Here is a 20,664-nt window from a genome sequence, read left to right on the forward strand (position 1 = left end):
TACGAGGACAAAGAAGATAAAAAAAAAGTTCACAAAACACTGTATAGTTGTTCACTTATGCTCCAACCGCCAGTGTTTCTCTAATTTTAATATATTTGTCCGACACGTGAAATACACCTCTGACTCTGTTTACTAGAAGTATTTATAGGCTCATTTTGAATTAGAATAGTATTCATATGTTTTAGGTCATAACATTTTAGTAGATCGTTTAATAAATACAATTTTGTACCTTGATTCAGTAACAAAACTTAGCATTTTAAGAACATTTTCTATTTGTAACAATCAATATTACATGCGTTTATAACAGGCAGCTGAAGCAATATAACTATGTTGCGATTGATGCAATTATGTGCTTTTCTTGCACAGTCACAGCACAAAGAACGCAAAGCCTAGTAAAATAATGCACCGAAACAGAAACTGTAGAGGTTTGAGATGTTTTCATTAAATATGATTACGAGATAATTATTATTTTAAAATTTAGCTCGTACGATGATTACTTGTAATTTTAATATTCTGAAGAGTCAGTACTTGCAATGCTGGCATCAAACTTGGTACTGTAGAGGATCCGGTTGAATGGCAAAGGTATAGCCCGTGCCAACGAGTGACCCATATAATTTGTTCAGTTATAAAATACGGCACGAGGTGAGAGGCAATTGTTTTGTTGAACCTCCTTGCATGCCCCAGCATATCCATGCATAGCTCAATTTCTACCCATGCAAACATGCATATAAATACCCCCCTCAAACTTTATAAAAACAATATTAGTAACAAGGAAAATCTACTTTTTCACGTGCACACTCAGTTCAGTGACCAGCGGCCATACCAGTTATATATCGCCAGGCGTTCAAGCATAATTCAGGAGAGCTTTCTCTTTTTGCCGACAGAACAACAAAGTGAACATCGGTATGCAGCGCATGCAGGAGGGAGCAGACGTCGATGCAGGAGGGACCAGGGATCCGGAGACCATCACGCACCACCTGACCAGACTTCCAGATCAGCTCGCTTCTCCGCCTTCCTTTGAACCCCTCCTTTGACGAAGAGAGGCGGCGATGGGCCAGACGGCGAGGCAGCCGCGACGACCGGAGGAACCCGAGGAGGCACCCTCTCGGAGCTTTCAACACCGCCGCCGAACCTCGATGACCTTACCTTTTGAATCTGCACCTCCTGGTCGCCGTCTCGTTAGCAGATGTCACACAGTGGACGACGGGAGCGGACGCTCCGCCGTGACGCAACGAGGCAGCCAACCTGCACGATGCTTCTATCGGCTCATTAACCGCGGGCATTGCGACGCCGGAGTCTTCGTTTTCTTTTTTTTTTTCTTCTTTTTCACGCTGCAAGGTGCATCCAGCATTGGCACACGCTGCGGTCTGAATGGCGGGCAAGGTCCTTCGTCGCCCGCCCACCCGTCCCTTCTTGATTTCGTGGTTGGGTCCAGCGGGTCCCTGGTCCTTATATAAGGGCATGGCCTGCGTTCCAGGGAGAAAGTCTTGTGTTGTGGTGCCTGGACGGACGTCGGTAGATCGTCGTGTGCTCGAGACTGGATCTGGACTGAGCGATCATGAAGGTAAGCTGGATGGTGTTCAACGATTTCGACGATTTCAGTTACTACCTTTTTGCGGGCTGCCATCGTTGCCTACTGGGCCGTGGATCGCGTTTTACCAATGCGTAATGATTCCTTTCTGAGATATAAGGTACGTTGCGCATTCCTCAGAGTCCAGTGACAACGCATATTTGGTCCGGCCGTTAAGCACTAGACCACTGGAAGTTAGTGAATACACATCGGACGGCGTATTTCAGCACCTTAGTCACAGCACATCCTCAGAACAAGTTTCCACTGACCGTCTGACGACGACAGTCTTGGTAATGGGGAAGGTATACCGTTACGGAAGCATTGTGGAAGCTCACCGTCAGCACGAGCTCAGCAGCAACGGACTAAGCTGTGTCTGCTCATAAATAGTGGACTTATTGGACGTTGAGCGATCGTGATGAAGATAAATGGAAGAAAGAGAAGGTTAGCTTGGGAACACGTGAAGCCCACTGAGTGGATACTTTTATTTATATATTTATCAGAAAACTGTTCGCCCTCTCTTGAGGGCCGTTACAGGGAGGGTTCTAGTGACAAAAGAAATATGTGCAAGAATGCAAATAAAATACGGAGTTTATAACAGACAGGTCTCAGAAAACTAGAAAGCTAAAAATTAATTTAAAAAAAAAAAAAAAAAAACTCGACAAAAGAACAATAAAAAAATAAATAAAAGAAGACGAGTATCAGATGGAAGATCAGAGTCGGTGATTTTATGGATGTGAATATACTCGAGGATTGCCCAAGATGACTCGAGTGCAGATCAACTTTTAAAACAAGCTACGTCTTGTCTGTGCTCATATATAGATACGAGGCACAATTTGGACGAAGAGAGGCGCAATTATATACGGATTTTTTCCTCTTTCCGGTAATTTTTTTTAGTCGCCAACATGTTTTTAGTCGGCGAATCGGGAAATGCATATTTTAAATTCAGACTTTCTTTCTCGAATGCCCCGCTCACGACAAACGTATTCAACGCGCATAAATTCGGCCGCGGGTTTCGGCCTTACTCTCCCATTCATCTGGGTAAACTACATTTAATATTTACTTGCTTTACGCTCCGCAAAGAGCGAGAAACAGCGCGTGAAATCAGCGGGCGTCGGAGACTGCAGGATGCATGCTTCTTTGTCGTTTCTTTCTTGAGGTAATTTAGGATGCATTCTTTTTATTGCTTGGCACACAGTCGAGGTGGTTGGTTTGCGAAGTTAGGCATTAGTATGCGCAGTTAGAGGTGTTCTCCGAGCCATTGAGTGGCGCGCCTGTGAGCGCGTCGCATGCAGCCTCTTCGCGGTGGGTGCTGATGAGCGGCGCGAAAGGCGCCCACGCCTCCTCCATGCGTGTCTAAGCATCTGTGGAATGAGCTGAGTCACGCTGACGCCTTGTCGCTTTTAGAGCAACACGGGGGTCTTCGCGCCTGTCTTCAAGGTGCATTCAGGACGGGTTTCGCCGCCGCGCTACGTTCTTGAATCTGTCAACGCGCGTATGCAACGCAAAGGCCTTCTCCCTGTTCGAGCCGACATGCCGCGATCTCCATTTATAATCACCGTAGAGACAGCGTTTCGTGTTTCGGTGGTGTTTCGGTGTTTTAAGGCGAGTCGAGGGTTTGAAATGCTTGCCCTTCGGGCTTCGGAGGCTTTGCGTTGTTCGGTGTACATAGGCGCGATCAATAAAAAATTGACAGCGACCTTTATCTCCGAAGACACCTAACGCATGTAATGCAGTATTTAAGGAGAGATCACCATTCCGGGAGGAAAGAACCCATTGTTTACTAATTTCTTCACTAAATTCAACTGGAAAATTTACGCCACCTAACGTCAGATAACGTGACTTCCCTCCTAAATTAATCGGAGAGCCTAAATTGGTATATGGGTCAAGTGATGTAAATTTTCCCGCTAAATTTGGTGGGGAAACGCATGGATGAACGGACAGACAAATTGCTGGGATTCGAGGGTTCCGTCGAGAAGCATTTATTCCTTTGATAAATATTTAAAAAATGTTCGAACGAAAAACTGAGGTTTAAAGATCAAGCCATTGAAGATCTATCCGGTACTTCTCAGTAAAAGTTGAAGTTTTCATTTAGACCACATTAAGGATTTTGACTAACGTGCACCCTGTATTTTTGTGCTTCAGAATTATCTAAATAATAAAGGAAGGGAAAACATATTTGCAGAGAAGAGACGAATGTTATACTTTGTTTCTCGTATTTTGTTTCATCGGTATTTGAACTTGAGAGCTCCTAATTTACGCGCGGAAGCGTCCGGTCTCGAATAATGAAGTTAAAATAAAAATTGTCCCTAATGATTTGTGTAGAATGCAACTAGAATACAGCCATTCTACTGTTTATTGGTTCTAGTCATGATTTTCCGTAGCCTTATTCGAATCTCCTCCACAACTGAGGATGTGAGAAAGCTACTACTTCGGCTATAGGCACACTAGTTATTATCTCAGTTTGACGTATATAAAACGGAGTACCGTAGGCTGCAGACCGGAAGCGGAGGTATACGAAGGCATACAACTCTCGCTGCTCCGTCGTTTCAAGTTTACGCTAACGGCGTTCCAGCGACGTGGAGAGAGAAATATGCGCGCTCCATGCATGTTTCGAAGTGACAGGCTGGAATGTTCCCTAGACAGCCTCCTTTCTCTCCCATAGGTTTTGTTCAGTGTCATTTCTAAACCCGTTTTATTTTTTTTTTTTTCTTCTTCTTGGTTTTTGATGGGACGCTGAGTCAAACACCGAGCGGGTACAATTTTTTTTTTTTTTTTTTATGTTTACTTCGCGTTAGATCTTTTAGCGGACCAACCAAAATACGTGTTCATGACGTGGCGGAGGGATCACTGCAGCCAGTCGCGTGAAGAGCTTACTGCGAAAGGAGAACAGAATGCGTATACAGACGACACGGGAATACAAATTTGCGTACAGACCGATTCACATAGCGCGAGTTTACGTGCGATTTTGCAATTGTGACGTCGCTGTTGCGACTAAAAAAAAGAAAAGAAGAAAATACATTGGTTGGAACGCCGCAACTCCAAAGTCGCAAGAAAAGTTCAACCATATGAATGCGGGCATTGAGGAGCAAACAGACATTCGCTTGGCTGTATTCCGATCATGTTTTGGCAATATCCGTCCCTAATGACCACGCTTACGACCGACGGCAATTAAGCGGACGACAACAGCGCCGAAACACGCACTGCTGATAATCGTCGGCAATGATTTGAAATGAGGGCTGCTTAGTGCTCGGCCAGCTTCCAAAGCCTGCAGTGTATAGGTGTGCCTAGATTTGAGAGTGTCTCCAACTGCTCAATCGGGTCACGTGGTTTATGATGGGCCGCGTTTGCAATACGAGCTGCGAAAAGGAGACAAGAGCGTTGATCGTCTGCAAGCGTTTCCGCCTTTCTGCCGGCTTCCCTTTTCGCCGCGCGACAACGCCACTCACGCGCTTTTGGGACCAATCCTGCCCAATAAGCGTCCGCCATGATTAAACTGCAAACCGTTTTGCACGGTTTCAGTTGCTCGCTCTCTTCAATCTAGGCTCTCTATCGCAGACCGGTCACTGTGTTTATTGGCGTGACGCCCGAGGTATCGGTGCTCCAAGCTCGTCACGAAGAGGTGGTGGCTCGGGGATCAGCCGGGGAGGTCATACCGTTTTCGTCGGCAGCTCACGGCCGAGCCACTGAGCGAGCGCCCGATCGCGGATGGGGGCTATTTACCGCGCTGTCCCCAAGGAGCCTTCCCTGCCCGTCATCTCGTGACGACCTTCTTCGTTACGCAGGTGTCTCGTGTGTTCGGATTCACGAATGGCGTCACGAGAGGGTTTGCTTACAGCTGCACGAAACCCGGGGTGCTTTCTTTTTTTGCGGCTTTGTCTCTTGCTATTCACGGTTGACGACGTTACAGTGGGTAGCGCGTGGAAACTGTTTCGCATAACTTAAAACCATTTTTTTCTTTTTTGACTGGTATAGTTGGTTAGGTATATTCAATAAGCAAACAAAAATAGTTTATATTGTCAAGTTTGAATTTGAGTTTCGGAGATCATTTTGTTCTTGTTTGCTGTGATTGATGGCAATGCCAGTCAGGCGTAGATGTGCGCTTAAGGTGGTTTGCATCGGTTCACCTCTGAGGATCTTACAGTATCACAATCACTTCCAGCTACTCTGACTATAGACCCTAAATGTCAGCCTTTTTATTTCTACGGAGCGGTTTAGCCGGTCGCGAACTCTAAGATCGTGCGCAACAGGGACTTTGAGTTTACGTACTAGCGGCACCTTCAAATGGCATGAGGAGCAAAAGGTTGTCATGTTGTTAAAATACGACACCTTACTTTTTCATCGAATTAAGACGCCTCCAAGTAGTATATGTGGAAGAGCTGTGCAAAACTCGTGCGAATAAAATACCACCTATACGAACGTATTTGTGTATGTGTAAACTAAAAATTTCCCCAAAGATACCTTTCCCGTTGTTCACACTTCACACAGAGCATCGGTGTTGCTCAGGACTTTACTCAAGTGCAATTTGCAGTGCGGGGGGGGGGGGGGGGGGGGGGGGGGAGGGGGGGGGGAGGGGGAGGGGGGGGGAGGGGGGGGGGGTGTGAAGCGAAAGGTCAATAACGTTTCTGATCAGCATGGTAAAATAAATATGTTTACAAATCTCTGTAACGCGAAATTAGAGCGCTGCCCTTGAGGAGATGGATAGCAGGGTACGGAGGGGAAAGTATGCCTTTCCCCTCCTCCGACCCTCCTACCCTCCTCCTCCTGCCCCTTCTCCTCTTTCCTCATCCCCCTCCTTCCTTCTTCCTCCTTTCCTCCTTGTCTCCTCCTGCCGCTGAATTTGTTCATGGGCGACGTGACACGAAGTCCTGACGTCATTTTCCCCGCTAAATTTAGCGGGAAAACTGAATTGGTGTTGAGGTCACGTGACGTCGTTTTCCCTGCTAAATTTAACGGGAACATTTCCCCGCTAACTTTAGCGGGGAAACGTCCCATAATGCAACGCGCGCGCTTATTCAACCCGTAAACGGGCGCCTAAGAGCTGCGCTCTAAAACGTAACTGTCCCATTTGGTATCTCTCATCCCAATATAATAATAATTGATGTGATGGCGGAATTTTTAAAATTTTTGTATATACTTTTTTTTGTTTTTTGTTTAGAAGCCTAAAGAGAAGGCATACATTTGTCTTTTAGGCTGTCGCGGGCTTCGAATGTTCGCAAATGATACACTGGAAGTTCGAAGGTTATGGTGCATTGCCGACGCTTAATCGAAGCGGCTGATTTGAAAGTCCGGACTACATGGTGCATGCAGGGAGTGTCAGCACTTGTAGTAAAAGCTGCCCCTCATCGTTTTCAGGCGGATGCGGTCACCGTTTCAGCGGTGCTACTCAGCTTCATCGTTGGCAACGGGGCCTTCCCTGGCGCTGCGGAGCTGGCTGCCCGGATGGACGAAATCCTGCCTCCTGAGCAGATCCAAGACGCACAGGCGAGGCAACCGGGGAAATCCGAAGTCACACCCCTTGGCTGTACCTGCTTTTCGAAAACAAAGTGAAAAGCCTAGCTTCGGTTATTTATGTCTGACAAAACAACATATCTGAACAGACAGAGTGCGGTGCAACTGGCAATTTTTATTTAATGTTATTTATCTTACCCTCGGGATTTGAGAAATTACAGAGGGAAGTGAGGACTTCACAACAACAATAAAATATACCGTAATTAAACAAACATAAGCTGACGGTTAGCAATACCTGTACAAAAGAGAAGTCGACTAACGTTGACGCTAGTTGGTATTTTATGGTTAAAAATTAAAAACAGCGCGAATACAAGGACAAGACCAAGGAGGTAAACGAAAATAGACGTTGACCTTCTCGTTCTTGTCCGTGTCTTTGCGCTGTTTTTAATTTCTACCCACAAAAGAGAGCGCAGTTAATAGTTGATGTAAGCGACACAGCTGATGGAAAATTCCCTTGGTGGATTCGGAGTAGTTATGGTGGAGCGTTTTTTTGTTTGTCTTCTTGGACGTGCAAGCGCGCTAAAGGCGCAAGCCAGGAGAGCTTTTGAATCGTTCCAAGTCCACCAAGGGAATTTCCCATTAGTGATTTCAGATATTGGAAACTGTACAAATAAACCCCGTCGAATTCGTTGAGTCTGAAAGAAGTGTGTTTACGGAAAGAAACTGTCGTGCGAGGACTGGCTAGTATCATAATCGAGATTGGCAATGACGTTTGGTTTGACAGGTGGCGCCATCTTGTGCGGTGTGTTCATCACCTTGAAACGGCCCGCGGACGGATGATTGTACCCGACCTAGAGTCTTCGAGTGCCCTGCCGGACTCTAACGTAGCGATTGTGCCCAATAGTTCGATGGATATATGCCTGCCCAAAGCTGACCCTTCTCGGCCACCAACCGCACTATGAGCGCCGAGATGTTTCGGTGGCGCCCTCTTGATTCGCCTCGTTGTGATTGCAAAAATTTTCCTCGCCGTCAACCGGCGATTGGACAGGCATTATCTGTATACAAGAAGCAATGGTTTGGCCAATCGCGAATGCCGACCAAAGAGACGTTTTTGGTCACGCACGTCTCCCAGTCATTCATCTCCTGTCCACTGCCTTGGGGCGCTACACGAAGCAAACGGCAGTCGAGATCGATTCCTGAGCCTCGCCGAACGCCGCTTCCAGGAGGACAGCCCGGTGTCAGTGCCGGCGCCCCGGCGGCCCTACTCGTTCAGCTACTCGGCGACGGACCCCCGAGACGGCTCGTCGCACGCCCGCTCGGAGTCGTCGGACGTGACCGGCCGCGTGGTGGGCTTCTACACTCTGCGCACGGCCGACGGACACAGCCGGCGAGTCAACTACGTGGCCGACGAGAGGGGCTTCCGAGCAGAGGTGGTCACCAACGAGCCCGGCACGCAGAGCCTCAATCCGGCCAACGTAATCTTCAGGTACGCACCCTGTACACGGAAAAGTGACGCAAACCACATATCCACTGGCGGTTTGCTCCTCTCCAAAAGGGGGGGGGGGGGGGGAGGGAGAGAGACCATCCACTCTCAGCAGACGACACACTTTTGTTGAGCATGGCTAGTAGCGCCACCTAAAAACAAGACCCTACTGCTGATGTTACCTAAAAGTGCCAACGTGGGACGCTGATTGGACCCGAGTGTTGCGTGAACGTTCGGCGTTGAACCGTCTCCGACCAGCAGCGACCCGAATTCTCAGCCGAACGCTGACGTACGCTCGTCTCTTTCACCTCCCGGCGATCTCAAAAATGGCGTCGTCTGCCGGGACGGGAAAGAGGAATATCTGAGAATGACGGCGTTGTGGAAAAGGAAAGCTGTGTACAATCCTATCGAACAGTGCCACCTGAGAGACACGCGAGCAGGCGGGCAGATGCAGTTTCAGAAGTCCCGCGAGTATATATCTATCCACGAGTCCAACGGAGTCGCCGAATGGATCCATTCATGGGACTTCTCGTTTCCCTGTTTCGCATTTTCGCCACCAGGCCATGCACGATTTCGCTGAGCATTTCGTCAGGCACGAGCCCCACCCCCTCTTCTAAAAAAAAAAAAGTCACGTCTTTGACGCAGGGTAGCGTCGCCTCCCTTAAAATTGCGAATACTGCTCCGGGATGTACTCGAGACACCAGTTATGGATATCCCCGGTGTCATACGCTCTGCTTTTCACTAAGACCGAGCGCAGCCGACGCTACGATTCGACGGAACCAATCAAGCAGAGCCAGAAGTTCATCGTGAGGGTTCATCGCCGAACGTTCATCGTCTACGTCTTTGTGAGGTTGACATTACCGGCTAAACCAATCAGGAGCAGAAGAAATGCGCTGGATCGCGGCGCAGTCGTTGTGCGTGATTGGCTAAGCCGGTTATGGGGGAGCAAGTCGTCTGCTTCTTGAGCAGGAGTTGTGGTGACGTCAGAGCGACGCCGAGTTCCGATTGGCCTTGACTGAAGGGATAGCGGGTAGACCTCATTGCTAGATGCCCTGAGGTTTACCCACTATTTTCTTCTTTTTTTTTCAATCGGTCAATAACAGCTCGGCATCTTTCTGACATCATCGCCACCCCTGTGCAAGAAGCAGACAAACTTGCGCTCCGCATAGCAAACGCACAAAGACGAATCGAGCGCCGTGACGATACACTTTTGGTGCTGCTTGATTGGCTCTCCTCGGATCGTTGGCTGCTGTCGAATTTAGTGTGAAGTTGAGTATAGCATTTGTATAAGAGTCGAAACCCCGCTACAAGAAGGGTATTCTCGTATAAGCGCACGCCGCTCTTGTCCATATGCCTTCCATAATGCTCCGCGAAACCATAAGTGAAGAGCGTAGGCAAGCTAACTCAGGGCAAGTTAACCCAGATCGCTATCCCCTTTCTCGTGTATGGTCTTTTTAATCTTCCCTATTCATTTTTGTATGTCGCTGAGCCCGTACAAAACCGCTATATTCCTCTCTGCCCACTTTCTGGCGTAAAGAATCGACTTTTCCTCCAACGCTGTATCGTCATAAATAAAAAAAAAAAAGTAGACTGAACGGAAAACTAAATGAAACGTTTGCGCTAACCTGTACTTACAAACTTTAAAAGGGAGGTGCAACGCATATGGCGTCGGCGACTGAAGGGCAACTGTCCAAAAGCAGCGCGTTTCCGCGGTTCTTTCACACACGGTAAACGTTCAGGAACGTTCTGGAACATGACCACACGATGACAGCAGTGGATGGAGTAGAATTTTGAGAGGAGCAAAGGTTGATAAAAAGAAAAACCTGGGCCGAGCGGGGTTCGAACCCCGCGCCTCCGCGCGCCAGCCACGTGCGTTGCCAACTCCGCCATGCGAGCGGCAGTATTTAGTTTTCAGCTCACTGCCGCTTTTGCATTTTAATATATTCATCGTTTATACACACGTACGATACGTACCACCTGAATTGAGATTATTGATCAGTCAGATCTACCACTCCCGCATGTTGAAGCTCTACCGAAGCACGGTTTTGCATTCCATTCCAAATAGATCGACTTCCGGATATTCCCAGCCTGCTTCTCTGTCGCTCTTAATTTTGAAGCTCCATTCATTATTCGACCGGGCCAACTTCCTGGTCTCAGATTGCCACGGCCGATGGAGTACTTCGTACACAACAGAAGAGGCCAGTGGAAGAACGAAAAGGAAGGCCTAGGGTGTGAAGAAAGAAATCCGATCGGCAACTGACCCGGCTGTTGTTCCCAGTGGTCTCACAAAGCATTCCATTTTACCGATCTCCGTGTTACGTTGCCCGCGCACAGCGTGGCCAACGGCCAAGTTTTAAGAGACGGATCATTCGGGCTACACGGAGGCGAGGTGCATACTAAGCACCGTAAATGCTTCGCTCCGGAACAAGCCGTAGGTGTTTGCGGCCCTTTAGCGAGAGACGTATGGAGACGGCACTTGTCTCTTAATTGGCTGTCTCTTTTCGTTACCATCGTAGACGGTGGGCCATTTTGTGCAGCCGACTGTATCATTCGAAGTGGCATTAGATGCCCCCAAGAATAAACGGCTGCAGTAGGAGAACGAAAGAATCGACAGCCGAGTCCTCACGACACGAACATCGGACGAACTCTACTTTAAGACATGACGAAAATTCCTTCTTGGTAACCTTCATTAGCTCCTTTCTCATGATCCGCCACAACAATAATTTGTTCCTAGTCCTTAGCACACTTCCACGCTGAGTCATATCCCCCCCCCCCCCCCCCCTCCGCCCAGGATATTCTATACAAAGTACAAAAACCTATTTGGTTCACCCTTCCCCCTTGCCCGAATCCCCTCCCAAAAGTTATTATACCCCCCGATTGACAATAATGGTTAAATCCATATGCCGCGACGACACCCCATTTTTTTAAAAGTGGTTTTCAGTGACCGTTTGTGCAGAAGGCAGCCTGATGGCCAGTAAACTACTTTTTCGGAAACCTGCAAATAGGGTTGATGGAATGTTTACAGGTGTAACTCGGCTGTTAGTCGTCAGGAGGGATTGACTGATCTACTCGTTGATGAATGAAAATAAGTACGAGTGATGATGACGACGAAAGTTATGATGGTGCGTTCATCTACAAACCGATTCTTAAGGCGTTCAACAAACTTTAAGATAGGATGACATTTTCTTACTTCTAAGAAACAATACTAAATGTTTGATTATTTGGATGCTTTTTCAAAGTTGATTCCGTAACTTGTGCAATTTCTAGTTAGCAAGAAGATCCATAATTTGTTCTCAAATGCAAAAAAGTAGCCGGAACCTCTAAAGGGCCAGTCAATGTCTCTCTCTTTTCTGTTAAAAAAAAAAAAAAAAAATGTTGAGAGGAACGAAAAGGTTAGCTACAAAAACCAAAGTCAGAGAGTTCAAAAACCTATAAGACAAAACATTAGAACGTAAGGATCAAATCACAAAGCAAACTCCTTACTCCTTCCCGTCATAAAAAGTGATGCGCGTCGTTTGTTGTACCTACAACAAAAAGGATCTGGATTATTGCCCCGATGGTCAGCAGCCGCATGATCTGGGACTTTGATGGGCGGCAAAATAATACAGACACGCAAACACACTCACTAAAAACAAGAAGAAAAAAACAATGGAAGGAGAAGAAGCATTGCGGTTCCAGGGAAGCGCTGTTCTAAGAAAACAATCTTCGGCCTCCCCAATCGATCCCGGAAACAATGCCGCGCAAAGTTTGACGACGCTGCTGCCAGGCTCAGACAAGTGGATCAAACACCGCTCTGTCCGAACGTTCGTGCGGCCGGAATCGAAGCGATTCCGGAAAACCGACATTAGCCGATGGTTTTGTATATGCGTTCAGACACGCGCTCGCGCCGTAGCCGTCGGGTTTGCGTGTGTTGTGTGTGCGTCGAGCCTTCCACGACCTGCGAGCGTCTGGGAAGCGAAAGCTGCTACTCGGTGCCCCGCGTCGTCGTAGTCACATGTCAACGGAGCGGGACAATACGGCGCCTCCGGTGGCAGACCCTTTGGAGACAAACGATGACACTGCGTCAACCGCGCTGTGGCTTGCGAGGTCCGACGTCCCTTGCAGCACTCCATAAGACCGCGGGAGTACACGTTTTTTCGTGATGAGTGTCTCTCGAGCTCCGCGGAGGACACCCAGGGACTTAGTTTATGTTTTCTTGTTGTTGTTTTTAGGAAGAGCATGCCGTACACCACCACGGTGTCTCTTTTCTTTGAACCGGGAGGATTTTTGAGAAGCAGAGTCGCAACGTGCGCTCGCGCTCGCGCGCGCGTGTATGCATAATGCGAGAGCAGTCGATCCCAGCGAGCGAGCGCGAATCAAAACAGACAAAGGATTTCTGCACAGAGCGCGTGACTGGACTATTTGACGCGCCCGTTTTTTTTTCCAGGGCAGTAGGTTCACGAACGGAAGTGCGACCTACTATGTGCCAGTCAATATGGTAAGCAGCCGCCCCGGCCGTGGCTGTTGATGTGGCTCCTCGCATCGTGCCTCCCCGACCCAGCCTGGAATCTCTCTATGGGGGCTTTCAATTTGCCTCGCGCCAAGCGTGACTAGACGAGATTCTACCCTTCCAACGTGCCACCGCTGCGCAGACGAACGTGTGTGTGTGACGTCACCGTTTGTCACAGTCACCGGACCGAGGAGAGGAACGGGCTTTTATTGGCGCCTTTCGCGGCAAACGCACGGCGTGCCCCCACCGGAAGGAGGGTGTCTCGGGGTGCGGTACGCGGCTCTGGGAACGTCCTACGGTTAAGCGCGTGCTTCAACACGGTGAGCGTTCACGCACGAGGACACGGAGACGCCATTCATTTCTCGTTTCGTCCGAAAGAAGTGTACAATGTTACATTCAGTTTGGGCGTGGTTAAGCGATGGTGGAACTCCTTACATGTGGTTAAGGTAAACCTTTCTCAAAGGCTACCTCGCGACATGATTTAGCTCGCAGACACCTCGGCAAAAACTTGAGATTTCATTCTTGAAAATGATTGCGTCGTGCAAAAATTCAACGTTCCCGATTTTTTTTTTTTTTTTTTTTTTGCACGAGCGACGTTGCAACATCAAAATTGCGAGTAAAATCAGCGCGGGTAACTTTTTAAAATATTTTTATTCAGACTGTTTTTGTTGTTTTTGTGGCACCTGTGCCAGGACAGACGTTCTTCTTCTGATAAACGGAAGAAAGAAAAACGCTAAAATCTATAGGAGCCGTCTCGGACGTGGGTGGTGGGTGGCGGTGCGTAGGACGAAGATTGTAGGCACACGAGACGTTGGACGACGGTGACGCCACGGTTGAATAAGAATCTTCGTTTTCGCATCACGTCCGATCGATCCCACGACGCCAATGTTTGTTAGCGCCTGGTTCGCGCGAAAACAAGAAGGTCCTTCCATTATGCCACTCATAGTGGACAGGATAGTCATCCGTTCCGCATCGGTAGCTCAGCGGCGCCCACACCCATTGTGGCCCGATCATTCATATACACGTCATCGTGACAAGCGTTTCCACGCCTTCTGTGGGATGCCAAACGCTTCAAATATGCATAGAAAGCGAGCAACCCAGTGATCGAGACAGTTCGCCGAGAAACAGCTTCGTTAGTCACTGACCCGTAAGCGTCGAGCGATGCGCTTTCTCTCCATTCGTTTGTAATCGGATCGTGGTTGCAAGGAGATATCTGTATTAAATCGTTGGTTTAGTTTATAATCCACAAGGAAAGACATGGATGGAGAAAGAATAAAACAATTAAAACAGGAACAACACAACCACATCTTTTAAGGAAAGACAATTGCAAAGAATAATACGGAGCGGCCTGACTAAGGCGCAAAATGACGTCAGGTGCGTGAATAAAAAAGGAAGCAAACTTTCATACTAATCGCTTCACATCACGAAACGTCACCAGGTACTTAAATTTTTCAGCCTTCGTCGCATAGGCGCTGCCATCTTGGAATCACGTGACGCGGCCGCCATAAGGTGGCTTCAACTCGTCGCTCCACTCTCCCCTCCGCGCCTTGCCGAAGGCGTCGCATTCGCGTTTTTGGTCGCTTTTCACCGCGCTTCTCACCTTATTGCAAATCGCCGCCCGATGATTACATTTACAATGTAATTGCATGCCGTAATAATCTGCACAACCACATCTGCAGTTCATTTTGTAAGAGATTAGCACTATTTTAACCGCCGGCGTATCGGACACATGTGAGAAGGGAGGCGAAACAGGAATCAGCGTCAGCCCTGGCGCATATTGAGCCCAATTATTTATGACAACTGAAGTTTGCTCAGTGATAGTGGCGGAACATTCGAAATAAGTATAGTGCAATGTATATGTATAAGCGCGCACTTAGAATCTTAAGGAATGTGACCAAAATACTCAGCATATGAAGTTATGTGTGTTTCCTGAAAGTCTCCTGCCTCGCTTTACTAAAAAATTTAAAATAGTTGTTCATGATTATATAAGATATATAAGTAGCAAACGTTTAACTCACATTATATCTGATGCTCGGGATGATGGTAATGTCCACATCAGGCGACTTGTTTGTTCACGACATTACACCTACATCTGCTAGACGTTCTTAATGGTTTTTGCAATATAAACGTTTACTTGATTTATTTTTGAATTTAGAGAAACTGTATACCATGTTCGGTCAGATATCTGCAGTCATTAAAGGGTGTTGACATTTTTAACAGAAAATTTAATTTATTTATTTTATTATTTTAACACAAGGACCCCTTTAAAAAAGAAACGGTAACAGGCAGCTTGAGAGTGCCTAGGGCTCAGATTATGTTATGCCGAAAAGAAGCCATCTATATAGAAATCAGCCGATTTCAGTGTTGTTGATTCTAGATCGCATCAGTTTCAATGGAGATCTGTCTATACAGGTTCATGAATTCGTGCCTAGCATTCGACTTCAGCCAAACGTACGGGAGTTCACTTCTCTCGGACCCTTTAATTTTATTTAGCAAAGTTTATACAAAGACAACATTTCATGCTTCAATTGATGGGCCTGTCGCTTCTTTCATGTGCCAAGCACGTCGTAATCAAATGTCAGTAAAACAAAAATGCTCTCAATAAGTACTTTAGCAGGGGCAATAGCTAAACGAATTTCCCACCCGACCTAGGACGGACTATCGAAAAGTGTCTCGAATACTTAATTTCTTTAAAGAAAACAGCTCGAGACAATATTACTTATTTCTTAGAATATCTGCGTTATTATAGGATACAATTCTAGTCTCTGAAGTTTACAAACATTTTGTGTTCGCGAAAATCTGACAGTGAGCAGTAAACTGGCGGCTTCATGTGTTTTTCGCGATTCAGGAGGTTTCTAATCAGGTTGTGGACCTACATTTTTACTATACATCTACTCATTAGTCTCTTTATAAATTCATTTTTATGGAAACTCGGGTCAGCGGGTACGGCCGTAGACGATTGAAATCCTCCTTGTGCATCACAGCCGTTTCGCCGCTGAACCTGATCGAAATTAACGACGAACATGACCAGTAGTAGTAGTAGTAGTAGTGCTTTGTGAAGGAAAGGCAGAGATTTTAACCCGAACGTCAGTTCTGGTTTGCTACTCTGCACCGGGGATAAGGAGAGGGGGAAGGAAATACATGACCAGATGCATCGTAAAGTGTTCGTAAAAAAGTCCGCGAAAATTACCCGAAACCACTTCGTGGTTTTCAAATTGGCTCAGTACCACCGTTTCATTAGTTATGTACTATAACGGGCACATTTGTGTCACGAAATTATGCGCAACTGACATAACACATAAACAGAGCCACGAGCGCGTTGAAACCGAAACCAATCAAGTTGAAGCCACCCAATGGCAGCGAGTGCGCCAGCGCCCTCTATACGCCGGTCGGGTTACTACTGAGATGAAAAGGTCTATAGTAGGTTGCAACTCAAGAAGGTAAAGCGCGGGAAAGGAAGGCCGGGGAGGAGGAAGCACACAGAACGCATAAGAGAGGAGGACGTTTCCCCCTCTCCTGTCCAGCGTTCCGTCTGCTTCCTCCTCCCCGGCCTTCCTTTCCCTCGCCCCACCTTCTTGAGTTGCAACGGACTAAAGCTTGATCATGCTGACAGAATGTCGGAGAGCGCAGAATGTGCCGTCACTGAGCTGTGACTGGTCCCATGCTACGCGTTGTGTGAGGTCATGAAGTCACATGACTGTGACGTCACACGATGCCATGATGTCACGTGACTGCACGATGTCACATGGTGTCACAAAGTCACGTGGCCTTATTACGTCACGCAACGCCAGAGTGTCACGCGACATCATGACGTCATCATGCCATGTGACGTCACGTGACATGAGAATCTCACGTGACGTCAAAATGTTACGTGACGTCAGGCTATCACGTGACATCATGGTGTCACATGGCGTCTTGATGTCACCTGATTTTATAATGTCCCGTGACGTCAGCGAGACCCCTGACACCCTGTCATCAAGAGCATGTATAAGCAAATGGGCCCACCCTGATTAAATCATTGCCCGAACTCGGCCCGAGTCCGATTTTGGTTCGTGCACGTCCGCCCGAATCCGATCCGACCGGTAAGTATTCCGGCCCGAGCCCGACTGTTCTTTTCAATGCGAGCCCGCCCGATCTTGGCCCGTACCCACTTTTTTTTTAACGAAGAGTGTGTTTTACGGCTGACTGGCTCCTAGCATTTTATGTACTTACGTCATTCTTGGGGTCGGAAGTAAGCGCCACTCGAAAATTTAAAAGAAAAAAACAATGTATGGAAAATTGCTAGGAAATTGTGTTACACACGTGAAACGTTCTAGCATCATAAACGTTTAGCGATACTCTGAGTTTCCATACGCCAGACGCCTACACTCACGCCGCTCTTCATCGGAAAGTTTAACGCGTACCATGTGTACACTCGATAGTTGTTCCTAGGATAAAGCGATACTGGGGCTAATAATCGGGCTGATAAACCTGGCGTTCTTCCAGAGCCTTCCATACTCTCGAGCCCCTCTCCCTCAGTGCGCACAGGTAGTCGAGCTCCTCCTTGCCAACCCCACTCCTCCTCACCTATCCCTCTGGTCACATGACCTCCCCGTTAACCAATCACGTCGAGCACCTCACTCCTCTCCCATCCACCAACCAATCAGTGTCGAGCCTTGCGACCACGCTTTTATCCAGGCTTCACGAAATGCCGAATACCCAGCCATAGAACGTTTCATGTTAAAACGTGTGACAATGTGTCAAGTTGCTCTCTGCCGGACCCAGAACGGATGCCCCGCCAAGGCTTTCCTACAAATAGAACCTCAACTCACGGCGATGTGTCGTACTTGCTTAATAATCTAAATGATCTGGGATCGAATCCCGCCTGGTGCAAACGACCTTTTTTCTGCGATGGCGTCCCCCGCCCCCCCCCCCCCTCCCCCTTTCCCCCTACTCAAAACCAATCAGCGTCGAGCTTTGCGACCACGGTTTTATCTGGTATTCACGAAATGCCGAACACCTAGCCAAAGAACGTTTCCCGTTAAAAAGGCGAGCAATTGTTTGTTGGGGAACAAACTTTATACCCTTTCGTTGTGAATCTGACCCTGAACAAGGTTGTAAGTTGGTAGCAAGTTAATCGTGGTCGAGAAGAGACTTGACGATCACGTGGACGAGAGCGGTCCCGTAATTTACTCTTCGGCTAATGTTAGGAGACACATTCTGCATTTGTTAGTATCACTGCCCCAACAAAAATAATAAAAAAAAAACTCGGTATTTTTTTTTTTGCAGTGATTAGCCATCTGACCGCTAATTAGAAGACCCGTAGTTTGAATTCCGGCGCCGTCAGAAAGAGTTTTTTTTTCTTTTTAGTTTATTTTGAGGGATTTAGAACGATTATTTGATTCGGTCAGTAGTGTTTATTCATCTGCATATTTTTGGTTAAGTTCTCCCTTCAATCGACATGCCATTATTTCGCAGCAAACCCCATTTTCTTCCGCTTAAAATTATACCCCGTTTTAGCAAAATTGTCAGCGAAGCCATATTTTATTTGCTCTCAGGAGCCGTGTTGGTTATGATCGTGTGGATATCAGAAGACAGGCTTGATTCATCAAACTTCACCGCTTATACAAGTAAATAAAACCGACACAGTAATTTATTTTACGTGCAAGTGAATATTTAGCGGAGGGTAAAAATTTGTAAATGCATGACAGTTTAGTTGGCATCACTTGGTAATTCAGCGCGAATAAAATCTAGAGCATGTGTAATGCTGAATAGAAAACGAGAGCCAGCTCAAGACAAGGAATCACCAACCAAGCGAAATTGATCGCGAAGAATGCAACTTGCTATAAAAGTTTAATTATGGTGCCATTTATACGCCACCATCACCAACCTGTGTCGTCATTTTCTGCATTATAACTTGCGCTCTCTTTCCGCTACCTTTTGTGTGTTCACAGATCTTATGAAGTAGAGTATACCGCAGTACCTGAAATCGAATTTTTAGATTTAGCAATGTCGGGTTTTCGGGTACCGAGAACTCAATCCCGGACCAACCCAAGCCTAAAGCGCGAAACACATGTACGACGAAACCGTCCGATCCGACGTTCGACCACGCAATACGACGGTCGGAGGCGAAGGTTTTCAATGCTCTCCGATGCTCGAAAACCCTCGCCCTCCCCCCTTCCCCCCCCCCCCCCCCCCCCCCCCCAAGGTCATTCCTGCAGTCCACACGTCGGATCGGAAAGTTTTGTCGTGCATGTGTTTCGCGCTTAACTCAGCTCAAAATAAGTAGGCCCGAAATGTTCTATCCTAACTGTCTAACGTGAGGGACAAATCTGTAGAACTTTTTCATGTAATTTTGCTGAAAAAACAAAAATCGCACTTGCGTGATCTATGCTTCACCTCCAAATAGCATCTACACGCAACATACGTCTTATACTGACCCAGTTCGAATAGATAAATGCAGGTGCTGTGTTAGAGAGCGAGAAGTATGACATAGGTGCACGTATACTCTCTTCTCTGCAGGTCTTCAGCGCGGCTACCTTTCCCGTCGAGGCAGCAGGGTCCCTCCGCAGCGGCGGCCGCTTCTGCAGCGGCGTCTTCGGCGGCCACGTCCTACGTGCCGGTCTCGGTGGCCATACCACAGCGGCCGTCCAGGACCATCGTCGTCCCGTCCGGCCACAGAGCCATCTTCGTCCCCATTGAATACGTCGGTGGAAACTAGCATTGTGTGAAACAAAAAGAATTGCCCGAGAGAACGCTTTCTTGGGATGCACACGCGCCTGACAATCTTGGCAATCAACGAGCGCGGTCTAAAATGATCACCGCCTCCTTTAGGCGGGTTGGTGCTGCATTTGGGAATACATGGTTGCGCTCGAAGACAAGGACGAAAGGAGGAGAACTGGACACCACTGTGCGCTAACGAATGGTAGCGCACAGTGATATGTAGTTTTTCTCGTTTTGTACATCTTCGAGCGCAACAATCTATTCTAAAATTATTGTACCTCAAATATTCGACAAAAATCCCTCAAACGTTTTAGCGATATGCCATGTCCAGCGAACGCTTCCCGGCGGACAAGGCAACAGTGCTAGGCAGTGGCGTAACAACTTGTTTTTGAAAGGGGGGGGGGGGGGGGGGGGCAAACCAGACCCCCCCCCCCGGGCCGGGGCGGTGCCCTTGCTATCTTTTGTGCGCCGCCGGCCAGTGTTTTCCCTGCCCAGTGGCGGCTGTTTCAGGGGGGGGGGGGGGGGGGGGGGGCAAAACACATGCCTTGCCCCCCCCCCCCCCCCACTTCGAGTACTGGGGGGCAAGCGCCCCCCTTGCCCTCCCCCCCCCCCTCCCCCACTCCCCCCGGTTGGTACGCCCATGGTGCTAGGCGATTAACACCCCAACGCAAGCTAAATATAAACCAGGGTCGGTAAAGCCTACTAGATATTCAGTCTACTTCTAAACTCACATAACTGGGCACTGGTGTCTTACAATCCAGGTGCTGTTATATTTGTTTGTTTTTAAGCGTACCAAAACAGTACCGCATTGTGTTAGCTAGGCCGATCGGATGAGCTACAAGGATTGGATTATTGTGTGCATTGTGCACGAAAGGGCACTCTCTAGCAATTCTTGATGTGCATCACGAGGAGGGATAACAGAATAAGAATCAACGTGTCAATTGCCTGGACTGTACCGGTGCAACGTAAGCT

The 20,664-nt window shown here is 47.8% G+C and overlaps 1 protein-coding gene across 1 annotated transcript; it reads left to right on the plus strand.

The window, feature by feature from the left end:
* Nucleotides 1–1,486: 1,486 nt before the first annotated feature.
* LOC121045895 (cuticle protein 16.8-like) lies at nt 1,487–19,690 on the plus strand. The gene is made up of 4 exons (XM_040499345.1): nt 1,487–1,564; nt 6,923–7,051; nt 8,242–8,504; nt 19,492–19,690. Exons 1-4 carry the CDS (start codon nt 1,559–1,561, stop codon nt 19,688–19,690), a joined length of 597 nt encoding a protein of 198 aa, XP_040355279.1. The 5' UTR covers nt 1,487–1,558.
* Nucleotides 19,691–20,664: the final 974 nt, after the last annotated feature.

The sequence above is a fragment of the Ixodes scapularis genome, unplaced genomic scaffold (genome assembly GCF_016920785.2).
Source record: "Ixodes scapularis isolate PalLabHiFi unplaced genomic scaffold, ASM1692078v2 PGA_scaffold2__306_contigs__length_199485367, whole genome shotgun sequence".
Classification (NCBI taxonomy): Eukaryota; Metazoa; Arthropoda; class Arachnida; order Ixodida; family Ixodidae; genus Ixodes; species Ixodes scapularis.